Genomic DNA, 19,727 nt, shown 5'->3' on the forward strand with positions numbered 1-19,727 from the left:
GGGATGGATCGGATGGTCTGAATATGCAACTTTATAATGAAAAGAGCTCGAAATAACTGGCCCGCTCAATTTTAATACACTGACTCATTCATTTGTAAAACCATCAAGACCTCCTCGCTAATTCTCTTTGACATGCCAATGCACTCGTACAGTATCCGTCTGTTTGACGCCAGGTCTGCGGACGTGTGGGCGAGCGATGGCATGGCGGTAAAATGGTGTCGGTATTGCTGACGCAGTCAAACAAACTTGCGTGTACACAACCTTGACTTGTAATGAAATGAAACCCAGTCATGCAACTTCCCAAAATACTTCCATTTCATACGTTTTGATATGATCTGTGAGTCTTCAACACAGAGGCAGTGCATCTATTTCTTCTGCGGGTGCAGGAATCCCCAACCGCAGTGAGTCACGGGACAGTTTGACCCCCGGTAGGGGTCGAGGTCGGCGATACGGGTTGGTTCAGGTTCATGTTGCATTCACATGAATCAGGCAGACGGCAGACGGACAACACCATCTGGACGGCACGGAAAACAAACAAACAGGAAGCACTGCAAAACCATACACACGGGACGCTGTGCCAATGGCAACGATATGCAATAATGCACTTGTTTTGTGGCCTCCATTTTACAAAATGTGCCATGCATATAGCTTTAAAAAAAAAAAGCTTTCTTTTGCCAACATAAACAGCTGTAAATTCCGTGGCAGGGGACCGTGCAAAGTTTCGATAGTTTGATCTTTGGACGGCAACGCAGTCAACGGTTACCGTTGCCCGTCATTCTTGGCCAGCCGCACATCCATTGACCATGCTATCCGGAGTGCCGTCTCCTGTTTGCCTGCTGCCATGTGAATTAAGCATTAGGGAGGGAGAAAAACACATTGGCTGTGAAACAGTATCCGACACAAACACCTGGAGCGTGAAACGGACGGCGGGGGGTCTGTTTTCAGACCTCATCATCCGCTTGGACGAGAAGGGTCACGAGGACGCCGGGCTGTCATTCAACGACGGCTCACACGGCCGCAGAGACAGTTGCTTTTAAACGTGCTTCACAAATACACTTTGATTCAAATTTGGCACCAAAGCCAAACTGACATTTGGGGGGAAACGGCTACACGCTGGATGCAAAGGTAAACTTTAAAAAAAACAAAAAAAACAAGGTGAGAGGGAGCACAGAGGGTACATGCACGAGGAAGGAAAGGAGGGTGAGGAGACACAAGTGGAACTGATCGGGGCGGGGGGAAGCCGATCACACGGGCGGGAAACACCCAATGACCGGATGGGAAGTCATATGAAGCGAGAGACAGACTGGACATTTTGAAATAAATCAGGAAACACATCACTGACACTACTTTCTATTTCCGAGCGTTGGACGAGAAGATTGACCTCTCATATCAACGCGTCACATGAAGAGCTTGCGTCGGGTGGCGATTACCTTCGCTCAGCGTGAACGATACACTTTCCTGGTACCTCCGTGTGACTGTAGTTCCTCCTAAATCACGAGTGAAACAAACAACAACAACAACAACAACACATGTAATCGATAGATGTCCGGAGACCAGAGGAAATGCAGAGAGTCTGGAGGGAAATAACAAAGAACTGGTGAGTCAGTCAGTCAGAGGCTGAGCTGCCACACAACCACACTCTGTTTCCAACGTCCTCTACAACAGTCACATTTGCATGACTAATGCAAAACGAGCGATGTTTGTTGTTGTTGTGTTTTCTTTGAACATACCTGTGGAGATGCTGGTAGGCCCGACTCAAACTCCGTCGCAAAAGGGAAATCATCCAAGACAATAGACGTAAACATATTTGTCGTTTCAGATCAACGGGGGACTTTTTGTTTGCGTGCGTGCGTGTGTGTGTGTGTGTGTGAACTTCCTTCTATCTAAATAGCTCATTTAATTCAGGCTATTTGACCCTCTTATGATCTAATAGCAGTCATTGACTTTTTGGCTTGAGGGTGATGATGACCTTCACGGTTCCGTTGGCTTTCACGCCAACTGAACACCCTGTACTGGCACTAAATCCGTGTAATATTAATATTATGAACACAAAATGGACGCCCTGAACAAGCACGAATGAAACCTGCGACATAAGACTGCTGTCTTTGCTGAAGCCTAAACAGGATTTGCTGTATTTATGTGATACTGTTGGTTGCCTCAAAAGGTCAGCTCATAATACGCTGTTAATAACTTCTTCAGTTTATTAAAGTTCGTGGGTCATACGATTGTTTTACACATATCATATTGAAATTCATGTTGATATCTTAAGCATTTCATTTCCCAGCCTTGCCAGGTTTACATTCCATGGTTTTTCCCCAAAATACAATTTGTATTAAAGTATTTATTCATAGGAGACAGTACACATTAATTAACATTGACATTTACCAGGGACATTGTGTTCCCACCACTTTCAGTCACTTATTTATCTCCACTATCCATGCCTATTTCATTAATTTGTCTCTTGGCAAAGGCCAAGGGCGGTTATTTGTGAAGTTAATAAAAAAAAAAGAGAAAAGAGAAAAGAAAGGTTTTCAGGCTTGATGGCAAACCGTGAGACAGAAGCGCTTTCCCTTTATGTCGTTTTAAATCAGATTATCTTACCCAAATAATTGCCATAAGCTCATGATGTGAACCAAGTTTGCTCACTGTGGTTTGTGTATCCTTTGATGTCGCACTAGTATTCCCTGCTGCCCTCCACTGAAGCGCTTTTCAGAAGTTTCACGGCCTTTATTTGAGACCAGCCTCTCAGTTAATGATCACTGACCTCTTTAATCGCAGCGACTGCAGGCTACTGTGTCGTTCATTGACTCGCAGTGCGCCAAGACTACGACTGTGTCGGCTGCAACCAACCGGCACACAGACATACTCCTGGGTGCGCACAGCGAACGAACCCAGCCAGGCGGCAAGGCCCCGCCTGCACTCAGCTGAACTTACACTTTGGGTACATTCAACAGTCGCCAACACAATGCAAAGGCGTTGACATCAAATCGGCATTCAATTGTGTCTCTCGTTTCAACACATCGTAGACATTTGGGACTAAAAAGGGTATCCAACTTGTGCAACATAAGCATTTCTGCATGTTCAGGTTGCCTTCAGCTGAAATGGGACTGAAATGGAACGGTCGTCATCAACCTGATATTCGGTAAAGGAATGAGGACTCGTGACAATGTGCCCTCTGAATTTGGGAAACGGCCTGAGTACATATGGGATTTCAGAGGAACCTGCTGGTCTTGTGACAGTTTAATGTGTCCTCCATGTAACCAGGAGAACCCTAAACATTATTGCATCTCGGAAAAATTCATTTGACATTGAATTGAACGCCAGCGAGACAAAAAGGTGATTAGTCGTTCGTCCTCATCAGGCTGACGTGAGTTTCCGTTTTCATGTTGTTTCCTAAACGCTCGGAATCAACTTCTGATTGTAATTGCGCGCCGCTAAACCACGTGAGTCTATTACCTTTTATCTACACACACACACACACACACACACACACACACACACACACACAAAGACGTACATGGAATCACATGCGACCCAGATAACCTTCCGTGCTCTTTTCTCCGGCTTTTAAAAATAGCTGCTAACATGAAATGAAATATGACTGCCCTTCAATGTAAATAATGCAATGAGCGGTTAAAGACGTCGACATCTAGGCTATCGGGCTGTTCGTATATTCACGGCTCCGAAAAAATGATTTATTTCCATTTGTTGCACCTCCTATTGGAGAAAAAAATGTTTTGATTTGCGATACAGACTATTTTCCAGCCTGTTGAACTCGTAAATAATTCACCCACTTTAAAAGTGAAATAAATTACCTATTTTTTTATGATTTGATGCATGAAAAGAGAAGCTGCAGACTTGAGGCCCGTGTCATAGTTCAATATCAACACAACACATACGGTAAAAGTAGCCACACACACCTGATGAGTATATTTATTACGCTCCCAGTAAAACGTTCAACTGACCCAGTCCATACAAACCGGGCCCTCCATCCCGGGAATCGAACCCTCTGGCTGTGACGCGACAGTGCAAGCCGCTGTGCTGTTTATCAATAATGGATTTATTTTGCTGTATCCTCCCTCTGTCTTTTTCTCTGGTTGTGTGGGTTGATTGGCGCTGAAGATAGTCTGGTGTACTGGTGAAGTACAGCCGCCTCCAGAAACCTGTAGAAATGTGTGCGTGTGTGTGTGTGTGTGTGTGTGTGTGTGTGTGTGTGTGTATGTGTGTGTGTGTGTGTGCGTGTCTGAGCTACACACCAGGGTCAGTGTTTCGTGGCAGAAAACGATATCATCTGCAAATCTGACTCTCTCTCTCTCTCTTTTTTTTTTTTTTTAATAAAATCTAATTATCTCACAAAGTAAAAGTAGTATCACACTAATTAGGGCACATGATTCTCACCTCAATCTGGTATATTGGCCTCACGCTCCCCTGGCAAGTGTTCCTAGAGCGCTGCGTGGCTCACCTCATCACAGTCACATGCACTCGTGACTGGAGCACCGAGTTCCTGTCCAAAGAAACCGTGTGCACACGGGTGTTGCGCAGGATGTTTTAAAACCTCAAAGTAATAAAGGACGAGGGCTCGAAAGGATGCCAGTGTTGTCCGAGAGCCAACTGAAACACAGCTCCTCAAACATGAGTCATCTTGGTAGCTCTCCTGGCAGCATCCTCGCTTGAAATAATCCAGGGCTCACACACGGCACGAATAAAAAAAAAAAAAGAGAGACGCCGCTCGCTTAATGCCAACTGATTCTCCGCTGATATAGCTCCAATTTGGAACCCATCCTGTCCCCTAAAAGTTATTTTCCTACAATATGTAATCTCCTATGATGTCTCTGCATAGGCAAACTATGTTTTTTATTCTGAACTCCCAAAGGCCAGCTGTAGCTCTCGAGTTATAATGAAATCATAGGACGATTGAGGGGACTACATTGTCTACCGTTGTCTCTTGAAATGAGAAGTGTCATGTTTCTTTCTACTCCTGATAAGAGAAAACTATCCCACTGTGAATCTCGGTTTTGTCGCGTTAAAGCCAATGCAGAAGTGTGTTAAAACTTGCTTTCTCTCCACCGACTGGCAGAGGGTGACTCCCACGGTTGCAAAAAGAAGTCTGGTTATATAGAAGTCTATGAGAAAATGGCTTGACTTCTCAATTGAATTATTCCCTCAGTAAACATGAGTTTATGGCCTCAATTGCGAGGTCAAAGTCTTCTTCAATCCATCACGATGTTCATGAAAGTATCTTGTGAAAACAGAAAACATTCTCTTTATTATGTACAGGTATTGTCATTTAATTTAATTTGGTGGCAACGATGAATTGTCATGAACGTAAGACTTCAACTTTCTATATTGTCTAAAATGAGAATCAATAATATCTTTCAATACAAGTGTAATCAGATTTCATGGGCTGAACGGAGAGAGCGTGCTCTTCCAAACCAGTTTAATCTTTGATAAAACACAAGGAGGTTGGAGACAGGAAAACACACTGAGCATCTTTGTTGTTGCCCTGTGTGTTAGTCATTCGAAAGACAAACAAAACCCACTTCAACTCAATGCTGCTGAAGTGAACCATTAGAATGAAGTGTGTATCCGGAGTGAGCTGTCTTTGCTGATTGGTTATATTAGCGCTTGAGAGAAATACGGTTGGGGCTTTCAGCGGCAGGGATGGATGGAACTGGATTTTATGCAGTCGTGGAAGTGCTTGTACTCCTTTTAATCATATGATCCCATCACAGCAATGTTTTTTTTTTGCCTATAATCGAAAGAACATATATTATTTGAGGAGATATTGACTTAAAACTCTGTAATTTCCATCATTTGGACTGTTATTATTATAGATAACATAACCAGACTTGCCATAGTTAAATATTGAGTTTCATACTCTCTATACATCTTCCACAGGCTTCATCTAAACATTTGATTCTTCTCCACCTTCAATTCTTCTAAAAATGTTTGTGCCGATGGCCAAGAACAGTTTTAGGAAGAAAGAAATCATAAAAGCAGAGAATCTGACAAAGTGAGTTGTGTATATTGAGAAGAGGAAGGGCCCAAGCACCAATCCTTGAGGTACGCCGAAGGAAAGAAAGCAAAGTCTGGACACCGCTTCTTTCTACAACACTTTCAACAAACATACTTTGGGGTTGGACTTAAACCCAGAGAGCTGGACTCTGGTTTAAACAAAGTACCGGTAGATCATTTTATGCAAGAAAACTGGAAACATTCAAACATTATTTTAGTTATTTACAATAAAATGACGGGGCATGGGGGGCTGTCGGCGTGGGTTCTCTCTGAGTTCTTCTGCTTCCTGCCACAGTCCAAAGACATGCAGGATGCAGCTCAGGTTAATTGATGACTCTAAATGGATCAGGAGAAGTGCTTAAAGATACTGGATGGATGGTAATCCCGTGGGATTCTGGTGCCGTGTTATGAAGAGGCAACAGCCTCCTGCCACTTCACATGCCAGGTGTTTCAGAGCTAAATTAAATGGGATAACTCTCAACGTTCGCTGATGATTATGAATGAAAGCATTGAGCACAAGGAGGATTAACTCCATTGTGGCAAAAAAAAGGTGCGTAATGCTTGTTTTTTGTTTGAATGTAGGAAGAAACCGTATCCTATACATTCTGACATCTTTGTTATCGTACAAAGAGCATCTTCAGCGTGCATTGAAACCCACTCTTATGCGTCGCAGTAATGAAGAGTGCATTTATGTTCCTATTGTCTGATTACTTTTTCTTTTTAATCTGCAGCTGAGACGTTTGCCGCCTTCTCAAGATAATAAAGCTGAAATGTATTTTTCTTGTGGTAGTTATAAAGAACTGAAAATTATGTTGGAAAGATTCTATATAGCCACCTGCCACTTCGAGAACAATGTCCTGGTTGCACAGACCTCACATCAATGGTCTTGTTGATGTGAGCTTATGTGAGCTTGTTGAGCTTATATTCAGCTAAATATGACAGATTGAAGAACCCCCGCTGTACATGTCTGATTGTTAAAACCCAAATAAATGAGATAAAAAAAACACATGGCAAAAAAAAGGAGAGCAAATTTAATGTGGGAGATGCTGGGTTGGTTTTGTCGTTTTGAAGATGTGATCATTTTTGTGCCAATGCATCCGAGGGAACGTCAGCTGGTTAGCTTCTAATGTCAAAACACGCCACAGCACTTTGTTTTGGAACCGGGGAAAAGTAAAAACGCTCTGGTTTGTTTCCATTTCTTTAAACCATGAACAATTTGGTGGCGTTCAGACGAGTCAGACTAACTAATGATGTGTCGAGATTGGCTTCGTGATTTTCAAATAACTGATCACTGAAAGTCATCAAAAATCCTTTTTTTTTTGTGAATCCTTGTACACATTTATATATATTTTAAAAAAAAAAAGAATATTTCTTTAATTTAATGAAACCATTCGGCAGTTCCTCCGCAGCCCACTAGATGAGGCTCACCAGTGGGGCCCGGCCCCGCGGTTGAGAATAGCTGATGAATAACATATGTTTTGTGTGTGTGTGTGTGTGTGTGTTCAGTGATATATATATAGATCAACAGTAGCACATGGCTAAGAGTCCAGTGAATAAATATTGTATTGACGTGTCCAATGCAACCACATTTTTCAAGAAATTAAGATCCTTCCTGTCAGAATTTCACAGATTGCAGAGCTTTATTGAAGACCGTGTGGGCTTTGTTGTGTTCAGCTTTCCAAAAGGATATTAGCTCCTAGTACTTTGATCTACGCCCTCGCCGCCGTGCAGGACACATTTCATTTTATTTCCTCGGTATTGAATTGGTTACAGAAGATGGGCCTAAATCAGTGTGACTAGTCATGCAACACCTGACTTTTTTTTTCTTCTTTATTGTTCTACATTCTGGGCTTTAAACATCTTTGGGCCCAGATTACAGTATAACTCTCTCTCGGGGCAGTGTAAATCCCCGGGATTTTTACATTTGCTCATCCACAACCCATTCCGTCCTTTCCTACCACACACAGCTCTTGGGATTAAACAGAAGGGGGCAGGGAGTCTGCTGGGAGCTGGCTCTTTCAGCTTTTCGCTTTGAGGATGATGGTCAGCGGGCGTTATGTAAGCCAAGTGGATTTCAAATGCGTAGTTGAGCTGTTCTCCCCTGTGATGCATGATGCCTTTGTCTGCGTGTTCCACTAACCGGGTTGTACACACAATGCGACACACAACAACAACGATGTACAGTAGGATCCACAGGCCCTGCCTCCTTTGCACTGCACAAGGACACTGATGCCTTCCTTACATCCATGTGTTCACTTTGAAATGTGTGTGTAGAACAAAATGTATGGCTTGAGTGTTGGACTACAGCACATGTGACTGACATTACAACGCCATTGTTTGCCTCCTGGTTACACGTCCAAATTACCAAGGTGCGTCCTCAAGACACCCTGTGACATTTGTTCTGTTCATTTAGGATACAATTACATTACTTTGGCAGATTTCTAGGAACTGTCATAGTTGATCTTTGGCATAATTTTAACTGGAAGATCCGCCAAACTACATAATTTAAAGGCATTTATGTCCTGAAACAAACTGGTTTTGGCAAAAAGAACAATGCAAATGGATACAGCTTGTTAGGTACTGTTCTGATTCAACAACTCTGCAATATATTATATTTTAAAGGGCCAGCATCAGCATTTGGGGGGATCTATTGGAATGCAATATCAATATGTTCCTTTTGTTTTAGTGTGTAATCATATCCATTTGAATTGTGTTTACATGTCTTTCAAATTAGCCGTTTATATCTTTATGAAGCAAACACTTGCTCTTCACCTTTTCCTGTTGGCCACCGTAGTTTTTCACACATGGGAGAAGTTTCATTTGGTTGCAATTTACAAGCTTACCGCTGGATGCCACCAAGTCCTGTACGAAACCTGTAGTGGATGTTATCATGTTCAGTTTCTGTTGAAGTACCTTTCAGAGAGATGCTGATTTAATGTTCGCCAGTTTGGTTGAAATGTATTGCCAATTGCCATGTTCTACTTCAAAAAAATGTGTCATTCATAGTCACATTAGAATACATACCTCTGTTGTATGAAGCTACATTAGTGTGAGTGGACATTTGGTTATGACATTTACAACTTGGATCTTCTTTTCATAGTTGTGGGCTTTCTCGCCGATCGGTAATAATTAATCCACAGTTAAGAGACAGACTTCTTTGTTCAACTTTAATCTAATTCAATGATTGAAATTGTTCACATGCACTTTGTCTACGGACGCTGAGGGATAATTCTGCAAAAGTCATCTTCCAGTTGGTGTTTTCTTTCCCTGTCGAACTTGTCTTCAGAGGGGCTGCGTGCCGACATCTCAGCAATTGCTTCGGGGAGAATATTCTCCCGATAACAGTTAGTTGAGATAGTTCAAACTATTTAAAAAAAATGACCAGAGTTATGCATTTACAGGGCAGCAATAAACCTGCATCTGGTAGAAAAATTGGACACAGGACTAAAGCACATCGTCCATCAATATCAGATTTATTTTGCATTAGAACGATTCCTGCATATCCATGCATACAGTATAATGAGCTCACAAGATGGCAGAGAGAGAGAGAAAGAGAGAGAGAGAGAGAGAGGGAGAGAGAGCGAGAGCGAGAGAGACTCAAATATATATTCCACTTAATGTACTGCGGGGTATAATAAGACAGCAGCAACCCACATTGCTTGCACTCAATTAGTGTTACAGTGTCACAAATGAGGTTAAAATTAATTAAATTGATAAACTTCTGGTGATATTTCCCACCAACTTTTGTAGTTCTTTTTTTCTTTTATTAGCCTGATAAAGTATTGTTTTCATTTAGTTGGAACCAGATATATCTTACCATATATCTACATGACATTTCATACAAAATAAATACTTATATAGCATGATACATTTATATCATCACTGTAAACATGAAAACCAAACGGACATCATATATTTACTGTACTACAGGTACTGCAGAGTCAAACATGAGTGCTTGATAAAAGACAAAGATAATATGCACCCCTGTTTTTAACGATTGTTCAGAGGTCAGATAGCACCATATGACTAAGCTCAGAGGATAGAAGCTGTTTTATATTCATATTTGGTATTTTTCCTCACCTTTTCTCTTTTTTTCTTTTGTTTTTTTTTTCCACGCTCAGTCACAGCACATCTTTTCACATTTGCTTAGTTTTTCCTCGGCGTTCTGGTTCAGACAGAGTCCACCTTGACCTGGTTGTTGTTGGTCATGAGTGGCGACGGTTTGCTCTTGAGCCTCTCCCCGGCATCGTTGGAGCTGTCCTGGAAGAAGATGCGCGCCGTGCACACAGACACTACAATGCGTTTGTACTCGCGCCGGAAGTTCTGGTTGAGCACGCCGTACACGATGGCGTTAAGGCAGCTGTTGAAGTAGGCCATGAAGTAGCTGGCCACGAATAACCACTCGGGGATGAGGGGAACCACCACCTCGGGTTTGATCGCTACGGCCAGGCCGATGAAGTTGAGCGGAGCCCAGCACACGGCGAAGAGCACAAACACCACGAACATGGTGACAAAGTTTCTCACGTCGTGCGGCGTTAGCTTCGGCCGGTTGTCTGGCTTGACCCGTCTTCGCACCTGTATGACCAGTATCCAAATGCGCAGGTAGCAGTATGTGACAATCATGATGGGTAAAATAAAGTGAAAGAAAACCACCGCGATGGTGTACGCCGAGCTGGCGGACTGCTCAAACGTGCAGGAGTAGACCCGTGGGTCGTACTGGAGGGAGCCCACGAACAGGTTGGGCACGATGGCCACCACAGTCAGCGCCCATATTAGCAACACATAGCACACAGAGTTTTTGTCACTGTACAGTTTATCGTACTTGAGGCTGTGGCAGATATAACAGTATCGGTTGATGGCGATGCCGGTAATGTTGAAGATGGAGCCGATGACGCTGACGCCCATGAGGAAGCCGCTGATCTGGCAGTGGACGTAACCCAGGTTCCAGCCATTGTGAAAGATGGAGGTGAGGACCAGAGGGTACGGGTAGATGGCCACCACGAGATCGGCCACCGCCAGGCTCACCACGAAGATGTTCCCTACGGGCAGAACACGCACAACCACGGGAGAGACAGGGGAGAGGTTTCATTTGACAGTTTGGATTTGGAAAACTGTGACAAATCAAGGTTATGCACCAAAAACGTCTGAAAATGGGAGAATGGGAGGAAAAGAAATCTTTAAATGTAGAATTAAAAACAACACTTGCTGAGAGGTTGCTGAGATAGAGAGAGTGATGTACCAGGAGAGTGCCAACGGTACATTTGGGAATTATATGCCTGACTAATTTTTTTGCAGTATTTTGCTTGTTATATAGACCGTAGTAGAAAAACTTGAATATAAAAAAAATAATAAAAAAAACGCCGTAATGCCAGACAGGTGTTTTCTGATGGGGCAATTTCAAGCTTGGGTAAAGGTTCACTGCCATACAAGCCAGAAACTCCTAATTTGGGCAATGGAGTGTTGTGGTAATTGTATTATCACGGAGCAATAACTTTGACAAATGTAAATATCACACTGACGATGTTCCATGTGATGATCAAAAGGTTCAAGGCTCCTTATTTTAAAAAAGAAATGAAAAGAAAAAGCTGTCTAGCAGAAGGGACCGTCCTTTAGAAATCCCAAAAGCAATACGCTCTGGAAATGGCTGGCAGTAGTTGAAGTATATGATTCGTAAATATGCAAAGAAATGCAAAAGATTCCGGCACAATCCTTTAGAGACATCCATTTGTTTTTGTTCCTACTTCATTATATAAGCCACAGGGAGAAGGCCTCAAGGTTGATGTTGAGAGGGAATGCATCTGCTAAATTTGTATTGTTTATGTATATACATATATATGTGCCTGTGTGCATGCATAAACATATTTGGCAGTTTACCTCAATGATTTAGCGTGTGTGAACTCCCACATGCATTCAGTTGTCACCCGTAGATGTTGGTGAATAATGAGAGGGAACGAGAGGGAGGGGGCCCACGTCGCCTCACAATGCTCATCTCTAAATTGCAGTAAGGACACGATATACAGGCCGACAGCTAATGGAGGGCACACGAGAGTATCAGTTCCTCCCAAACCGAACACTGAACACGCTGTTGCACACGGAGAGCTGACAGTCAGCGGATGTGATCCCGACCTCTCTCAAGTGAAATCCACGACACGCACTTGAAAGAGACCAAAGAGCAAAAAAAAAACAACATTTTGCTCTCGGTGGAAACCGTCTCATTGTGTGAGTCAGCTCTCCTGTTGGCCCTAATTACACAAACCTCTGCGTTCCATCATTATTTACCGCCGAGTGGCCTGTCATGAGGATGTAGGAGGATTCCAACGTCGAGCCACAGAGCATCTCCACAGCTGTCACTTATACATTAGTGTAATGCGCTCTATGTATAGTAGTGACTGCCATAGTATGGGGCCTAATGACAAGTCCGGATCCAGCTGCCGATGTTAAACGCCCTGTCACAGATGACAGGACGCATTTACTGCATGTCAGATGGGAACTAAGCACGTCGCGTATCTCTACAATCGCTGCAGAGCAATTTCATTCCTGCGCTGACATTTGGTCTGTCAGTTTCAGACACACTCCCCCAACCCTCCGGCAGACCTGTCAGTCTCACCTGAGAAGAAGAAGCGCACCGCTGATCGGCCCGGTGGCCGGTTATCTCCCGTGGAACACACCGACCAGCCCCACTGCCGGGGGATCGCGTGTGACTATTAATAAAGTTTTGTGCCGTTTAAATCTCTCATTCAGCTGCCCTCTGTAGGGAATTACACACACCTGCTGTAGACACAAGGTCCCGTGGCTACCGGGGAGCTTTACTCCATGTATGTGTGTGACTGGGTGTGTTCACGTAATATCACAGGTATCTATCTTTGTGAGGACCTTGAGAGCAAGGACACGTTTAGTGAGTCGCAACGGGGTTAAACGTACAGGGTGGAGTTTCTTTTCTTCATTTCGTACATGTAGATCTTTGTGTGTGTGTGTGTGTGTGTGTGTGTGGTAAAGCACAACATATAAACAAAACATCATCAAAACGCCGCCCCATAGGAGGGTGAGAGTCAACTAAACAAAACTCCGCCGACCAATTAATTGGTCACGATGCACTGTGTGCTCTACCTGGACGCCCAACTGAATTCTGAATAAACATAGCAATCATTTTTGGCTGAAAGCAGCTGCCAGCCGCGACTGGAAACAATGCACGGTGAGTGGCAGGCCGGTCATAATTAGTTGCGGGTGTTCTCTTTGAGCGACCCCCCCCCCCTCCTCCCCCTTCACATTAGCAGTCGTCATTTGATTCGTTGTGAACATAAAACAATATAATTTCAGTTTTAGAGTTAAGGGTGAATGTGGGTAAGTGTCTGCTTGCGTTAGTGGTATTAATCTACTAAACTCCCAGTTGTGGACAACCAGCTGAACACCACGAGATTAAACCAGTACATTTCATGGTTCGGCTGGGCTATTGATACAGCTTAGTGTTGGAGATGTATTATTGTCCTCCTACGTGACAAGAACAAGTAAATAGGTGTGTGTGTGTGTCTGTGTGTGTGTGCAGAGATGAGGGCTGGCCGCTGTGAGGGACTCTTCATGCATTCTGCCAAATGAGAACATGTTTTCCGTGTTCAAAGATGTTGTTGACACAACACGCAAACAGTCATCTTCAGGAGCTCCCTCCCGTGGCAATTCTTTACTAACAAACCCCGGTCCAGGATTTTAAACTCAAGTCACTCAGTATTTACAGCCTTGACCTTGACAAGGTCATTTCGTTCACAAAAAAAAAAAAAAAAAAAAAGCCTCCAGGCAGCTGGCTCTTTTGGCTGTTGGACTCTCGCCCTCACTGTCTCTGTCACTGTGACTAGCTCTGTGTTTGACGCGTCACTCTGAGTTTCCATTTGGCTGGAGGAGAGATATGGCCTGGTGCTGTGTGCCCTTTTTTTCCCTTCTTCTTCTTCTTCTTCCATTTCTGCAATCCCACATTTTCAACCGTTTTGGGTGCGAGTCGGAGCATTTGTCCCACTGCAGCTCTCGCAATCAATTTTTGACACACTCGCTGGCGAGCTGAAACGATAATAAACGGGGCATCCGGACATGTCTCAGGGCCAGCTCCACATGTCTCACGATGTTGCTGCGGTGTAATCTCTAAAACATGCAATATGGTGAAAATGTTTCTATCTTTTTGTGTTTTAAGACAAAAGCCATGACATCCAAACTAGTTAGCTAGTGAATGGTTCCTTGATGCTGGCAGTAATGACACCACTGAGTCTGTCAGCCTGGAGCATTTGAAGTAGGATTTCGTCCCCTTTTTCTTTTCTTTTTTTTCCAGAGCACAATTTCTCCGATTGAGTCAAGCTGAAGAAGTGTCTGTGAGCAGCTCTACTGGGGTCTGTCCACAGATTTACTAAAGGGATTTAAGACCTGGCCGTTTCTGGGTCATACCAGGACTGTCACTCTCTTGTCCTGGAGCCACTGCAGTGATATGGAAGGGCTTTGATTTGATATGCAGTTTAGCGTAAGCGCAGTCGGGGGGCGACAATTTTATTCATAAATCGTCTGCTTTTACTTGTGCATCGACTACTTTTATCTCATCATTGAATCGCGTCCTCTGATCACAAATGTTGCCTTTGAAATAAAAAGGATCCAATCAGGTAAAAATCCAAGAGGCCTCCCCATCTAGAGTCACATCCTTCTATCAAAGAAGCGTCACACTTCACTTCATTTCATGTTTGTAAGTTTGTTGTACAAAAAGCTAAAAGAAAAAGGGATAAAAAGAAGATGTCTTTCTATTGTAGGAGTTAGAGTATGGAACAACGCGAACATGGATGTAAGAGCGGTAAACTCTTTTTTGGTTGTCAAGAGGATTATTTATAAACAATATTTGAGAGTTACAGGTGTAAAAGAAATGTTTCTATATGGAAGATTTAACAATTTAGGATAGGAATCAATAAGCATGTTTTGCTTCCACCTGTACTTTTTCAGTCTCTTTTTTTGTATATAATATAGAATAGTATAATAATGTATTGTATTATAATGATTGACTGAATAAAAACACACAAACAAACAAACTCCTTATATCCACTCACTAATCAGTATAAAATGATCATCCCCACTTCCATCTCACAACACAAACACCGACCTAGTCCCCATGAATGTACATTAACCCTCAAATAAAGTCCGAACTGAGAACATATCTTTGTTTGTTGTTCAATAAAGACTTTGGGTTCATAAAGGGAGTCTCCCTTTACCGACTCTATGTCCCTCCGTGTGGGAACACGAGCTGTCACCATAACACAGAGCTCCCCCCATTTGGCTGCTTTTTCTTCCTCCAACCTCACAAATCCCGAGTCCCCGTGCGCTGAAAAGAGCAGCCGCAGGATGAGGCCGCCGCCATCACGCTTTACAGCAGGGACGTTGTTAAGACGACTTGTTAGCTGTCTGTTTCCTGGCGACTGCTTGGGATTACAACAAGAGTTACATTTTCCATTGGAGCAGATACATGTTTTGTACTCCGAGTTATGTCGTTTTTGACATCTAGCTCCTTCTGCGCCTCCTGTTGCCGCTCGAAATGTGCTAGCTCAGCAGACTGTAGTCACTGTCACTGGTCCTCGGGTCCATTGTGATTCTGATCCAGGCTCTCATTGCCCAGTTTTGCAGTTTTGGGAGATGTTAGTATTAAATATATTAGTCTTGTGTCATATTTTTAGGCAGAAATGCTAATGTATTGGTGGACTACAGTCTGTTTTCATACGTTGTTTTATTTCCCTACGCACATATATTGTCTCTGAATTCTCTTGTGCAAACATGTGGGATGTAATTACTACTTAAACAAACTGTAAACTTTAATCTAAACTAAACTTTGTGTCCCACTAACTTGTTTCCAGCCCAATAACCTTTGATGAAAGTTTAATGTGAATAAATGAAGTGGATTTAAACACATTCTGATTATAATTCAACAATAATGAGACTGTAGGTGATCAATTTAATTTAATTGTAATAGGTATACAGGCTCCATGCAGGTGGGGCCAATGTACCCTCATGCACTAATGAACCAGTCCTTCAAAAAAGCACGCTCACAGGTCAAGTTGAACTGCAAACCTTTCCAAGGGAAGTTACCGAGGTCATTGAGAATGTGCTGATAAAGCATGTGAGGCGTTTTAGTACGCAACACTTGGCATACTGCAGAACGCTGATTTTAATGTATGTTAATATGTGAAAAAACAACACCATAAATATGTACATTTTAATTACACGACATGAAGAGTGAAATGCTCTTCCCATGACATGAATTTCAATTCTAAATGTCTCTTCATGCCCGTGTTTAGACTGCCGTAAACTGAGCTAGAAGCCGTGTCTTTCCCTGACCTTGAAATGTACTTTCTTCTTTGGTATATTCACACCATGACGGAAGAAGTGGCACAAAGAGATGCACGGCATTCATAGTTTTGCTTTTATACAGGAAAACTCTCCCTAAATCTCTACGACCACCAAAGGAAAGCCATTTGGAAAGAGCCACGGCAAAGTGCAGCGCTCTTGCGCGCGGTGATGTGTGGTTTTCCTGATTAAAGCCACTGCAACACATTGCAATGACTCCAGTTCTACATCAAAATGTATACCTGTTAGTTCCCTGCTTAATGCTCGACGTCGTGAGACCGACTTGACACATAGATTAACCACAGAAAAAAATCGGAAAATATAAGAAATCAATCTTTAAATGTAGAATAGAGACACTGCTTGCTGAGAGGTCGCTTGTTTTAGCTCTGCTGGATCGTTGACCAAAATCCTTTCCTAATCTCCACTTTTACTGCCACTTAAACTGCCCGAAGTGGCCCACATGCCAAGAATGGGTTAGCGGAGAGCTCAGTCTTTCACGCCAGAACGAAGAAGCCACAAAATCCCCTCTGTTGATTCTTTGAAGCTAGCCACTGTGCTCACAGAAGAGCACGATAAGGCTAACCAGTCATCTTAGCCCCGGGAATGGCTAATTACGAAAGCTATTGTTGAAATGAAGGCAGAACCGCACGTAAATGTGGATGATGTGTGAACTTCTGTGCGAGCCACTGAGAATTGAATAAAGGCATTAGAAGAAAGACTTGACCGGTCAGAGAAAGTAATTCATGGGAGTGAAGAAAGCATCAACCCCCTTAAAACCGCAACTACAAACACTTGAAAGGGCCGTTAAGGAATTAACTGAAAGAGCAGAGATGGCCGAGTGAAGGTCGCGCCTTATGAATCGGATATTAACACATTTGCGGTGACACCCTTTGAGACGGACACTTCACCTTTGACTGGAGGAATTCAGTGAAAGAGTAAAAAAAACAACAACAGAAGAATGGCTAATAATGCATTAAAGGTGTTTACTTTTGATTGACTTTGGAGCCCTTTATTAATGGATCCAACGGTCATGCACATGTTGGTGCCGAGCCAAGCCGCTTGGAGGAAACCCGTCTGGTGAAGATGAAAAATGAACATGTGTCATGTTTCCTTTGTGCTTTATGTATGGGCCACATTAAAACATGAGATATTACACGACACCTACAGTGGACAGATGCATGTTAATGTATTGCTTTTCTGTTTAAAATGATAGAAGACCCTTTAAAGATCAATACATTATTTTATGAGTCATTGTATTGCTCTGATGACCCTTTTAATTAGAGATCTAAAATGTAAAAAAAAAAAAAAAAAAAAAACTTGGCAAACCGCTCCACAAATTGATTCTCCCTCTCATCTACTTGATGGACATTGATTATTTTAATTCTAACGCTGGGGAAACAATGATGAGGATGATGATACAGTTAAATCTGTGTTCTATAATTATCCCAATTTAAGACATCAATATGTTTTGAAAATAATTAGCTCGGAGAAGAATATGGAGATAAACCTAAATGGCTACAACTCTCAACTTGCGTGAAAAGGCCTGTGATGGGGTTAAGAGGTCATATCTCTTTAAAGTCCTTGGTTGATGTGGGTGAGTAAGTCTATAAAAAGAATAACATCTCAGTTTTCATCACAATATTTAGAGGCTGCCACCAAGGCCGCCCTCCAGCTCCACTATTTATTTATTTTAGAAATTGAGCCTTTGCAATAGCAGAACACTCACGTGCACATGGAGCATGGGGTTGCTCTGTATGCCGTTGACGTAATCTTAAAACCTAATGCAAAATTCTGGGTTATAAAATCGACAATTCTCGATCTTTAATTAGTCTAGTTAGTAAAAGGAGAGGAGTAAAATAATCCTGGTCACGAGGTCACGCATGTTAAGATCACAAACTGCTTTACAACTAGCACCTATAGAAGATATATTGTTAAATTAAGCAGGATTAACACTCTTTAAATGAATAATCTTCCTAAAAGTTTACATTTATTTGAAAATATTATTTGAAACTCTACAGATTTACACAAAAGTTTTGATTCAAGGAGCCAGAACAACTCTTTAGCAAGGCTATCTCTTTTGTTGCTTCAGAGTAAGTACAAACCTGCGATGGCAGAGGTCAAGTTTCTGTCATAAATTACCCATCAGTCTCCAGCTTTATTGAATCCAAGGTTAAATGCCTGGAGTGAGGATTTATGAGACTACATGTGATGAATGGCATGATGCATTGGTTTTTATTAAACCATTTATACAGATTGTAAACAAATTATCAGTCCCCGAGTAGTTCAATGGCAAAAGTTTGTTTGCCTTTCTTTCATTTGCTTATTGTTGGTTTTCTTCTTCTTTCTGATGCTACATATTTGCATCTTGCCATTGTGAACCGCAAATAGCAACGTTATGTTCCTCTTATTTCCATTTTAATAATGCACGACTGTAATGTGAGGGTAAAAATAAATCCCCACACACATTTAAATTACAATATATTCCACTCTGTTGGAATATATTGCACATAACACCACAATTTCTTTAAATTTTATTCAACCTCAAAAGACCATCGTGGAGGTATATTCATCGACAATGGTGCCAAAACAATGCGGTCTGATAGCTAAAAGTTCAAATCCAGGTTCATAATTAAGTGATAATAAAATAGGAGATAAATACAGTAACGCGTAAAAGAAAGAATAAAAAGCATGAATGAACCAGAGCAGAGGCACTTTCTATCATGAACTAGTACGTTGTACTCTTATGTTGGTAAATACAAAGCCCTCAGTGGTTTACTCTCTACACCTATTCTCTTCCTTTTAAAAATATATTATTGTGGATTTTTTTTCATCATTACTGAGCAACTGACGGCTCATACATGATTCAGCGATCGGTAACTGTGCCAACAAATGGGAAAGTCTTGAATAAAGATGAGTCCCTGATGAATGAGAGGATGTAATGCATTTGGTCTGTGTCTGTGACTGAGTGTTGGGGGCATTTAGAGAGGTCTTGTGAAATCCACTCAAAATATCTCCCAGTCTACGCCATCCGGGGATAAAAAAGAGAAAGAAAAAGAAAACGGGATTATTGTGGCAGCTCCCGGGCATGCACAGAAATGTGACAAAATGCACACAAAACAACTGTGATGTTGGGGCTTTACTCGCGCTGCATTAATAATAATCCAAAGAGAAAGAGGTGGAGAGGAGAAACTGAGAGAAAGAGAGAGTGATTATCGTCCTCGGGCCACTGATATTGCGTTTACGTGTATGAATGAGTCAGTGACGGGTGCGGATGATGAGCCTCTCGGCAGGTTTAATCGGCTCACTTCTCTTAAAGAAGCCATTTCAAGAGAAAACACGCAGTATATTATTAATAA

At 42.3% G+C, this 19,727-nt stretch overlaps 1 protein-coding gene across 1 annotated transcript in view; it reads right to left on the reverse strand.

Moving 5' to 3' along the window:
- Positions 1-9,507: 9,507 nt before the first annotated feature.
- The window catches only part of mtnr1aa (melatonin receptor 1A a), a 36,007-nt gene continuing 25,787 nt past the window's right edge, over positions 9,508-19,727 (reverse strand). The window contains exon 2 of the mRNA XM_068588844.1: positions 9,508-11,054. Within this exon, the coding sequence (XP_068444945.1) occupies positions 10,186-11,054 (869 nt within the window). The 3' untranslated portion in view covers positions 9,508-10,185. The remainder of the gene's footprint in view (positions 11,055-19,727) is intronic.

Source organism: Clinocottus analis, unplaced genomic scaffold (assembly GCF_023055335.1).
Source record: "Clinocottus analis isolate CAN_PGR_092001 unplaced genomic scaffold, fCliAna1.0.p SCAF_22, whole genome shotgun sequence".
Lineage (NCBI taxonomy): Eukaryota > Metazoa > Chordata > Actinopteri > Perciformes > Cottidae > Clinocottus > Clinocottus analis.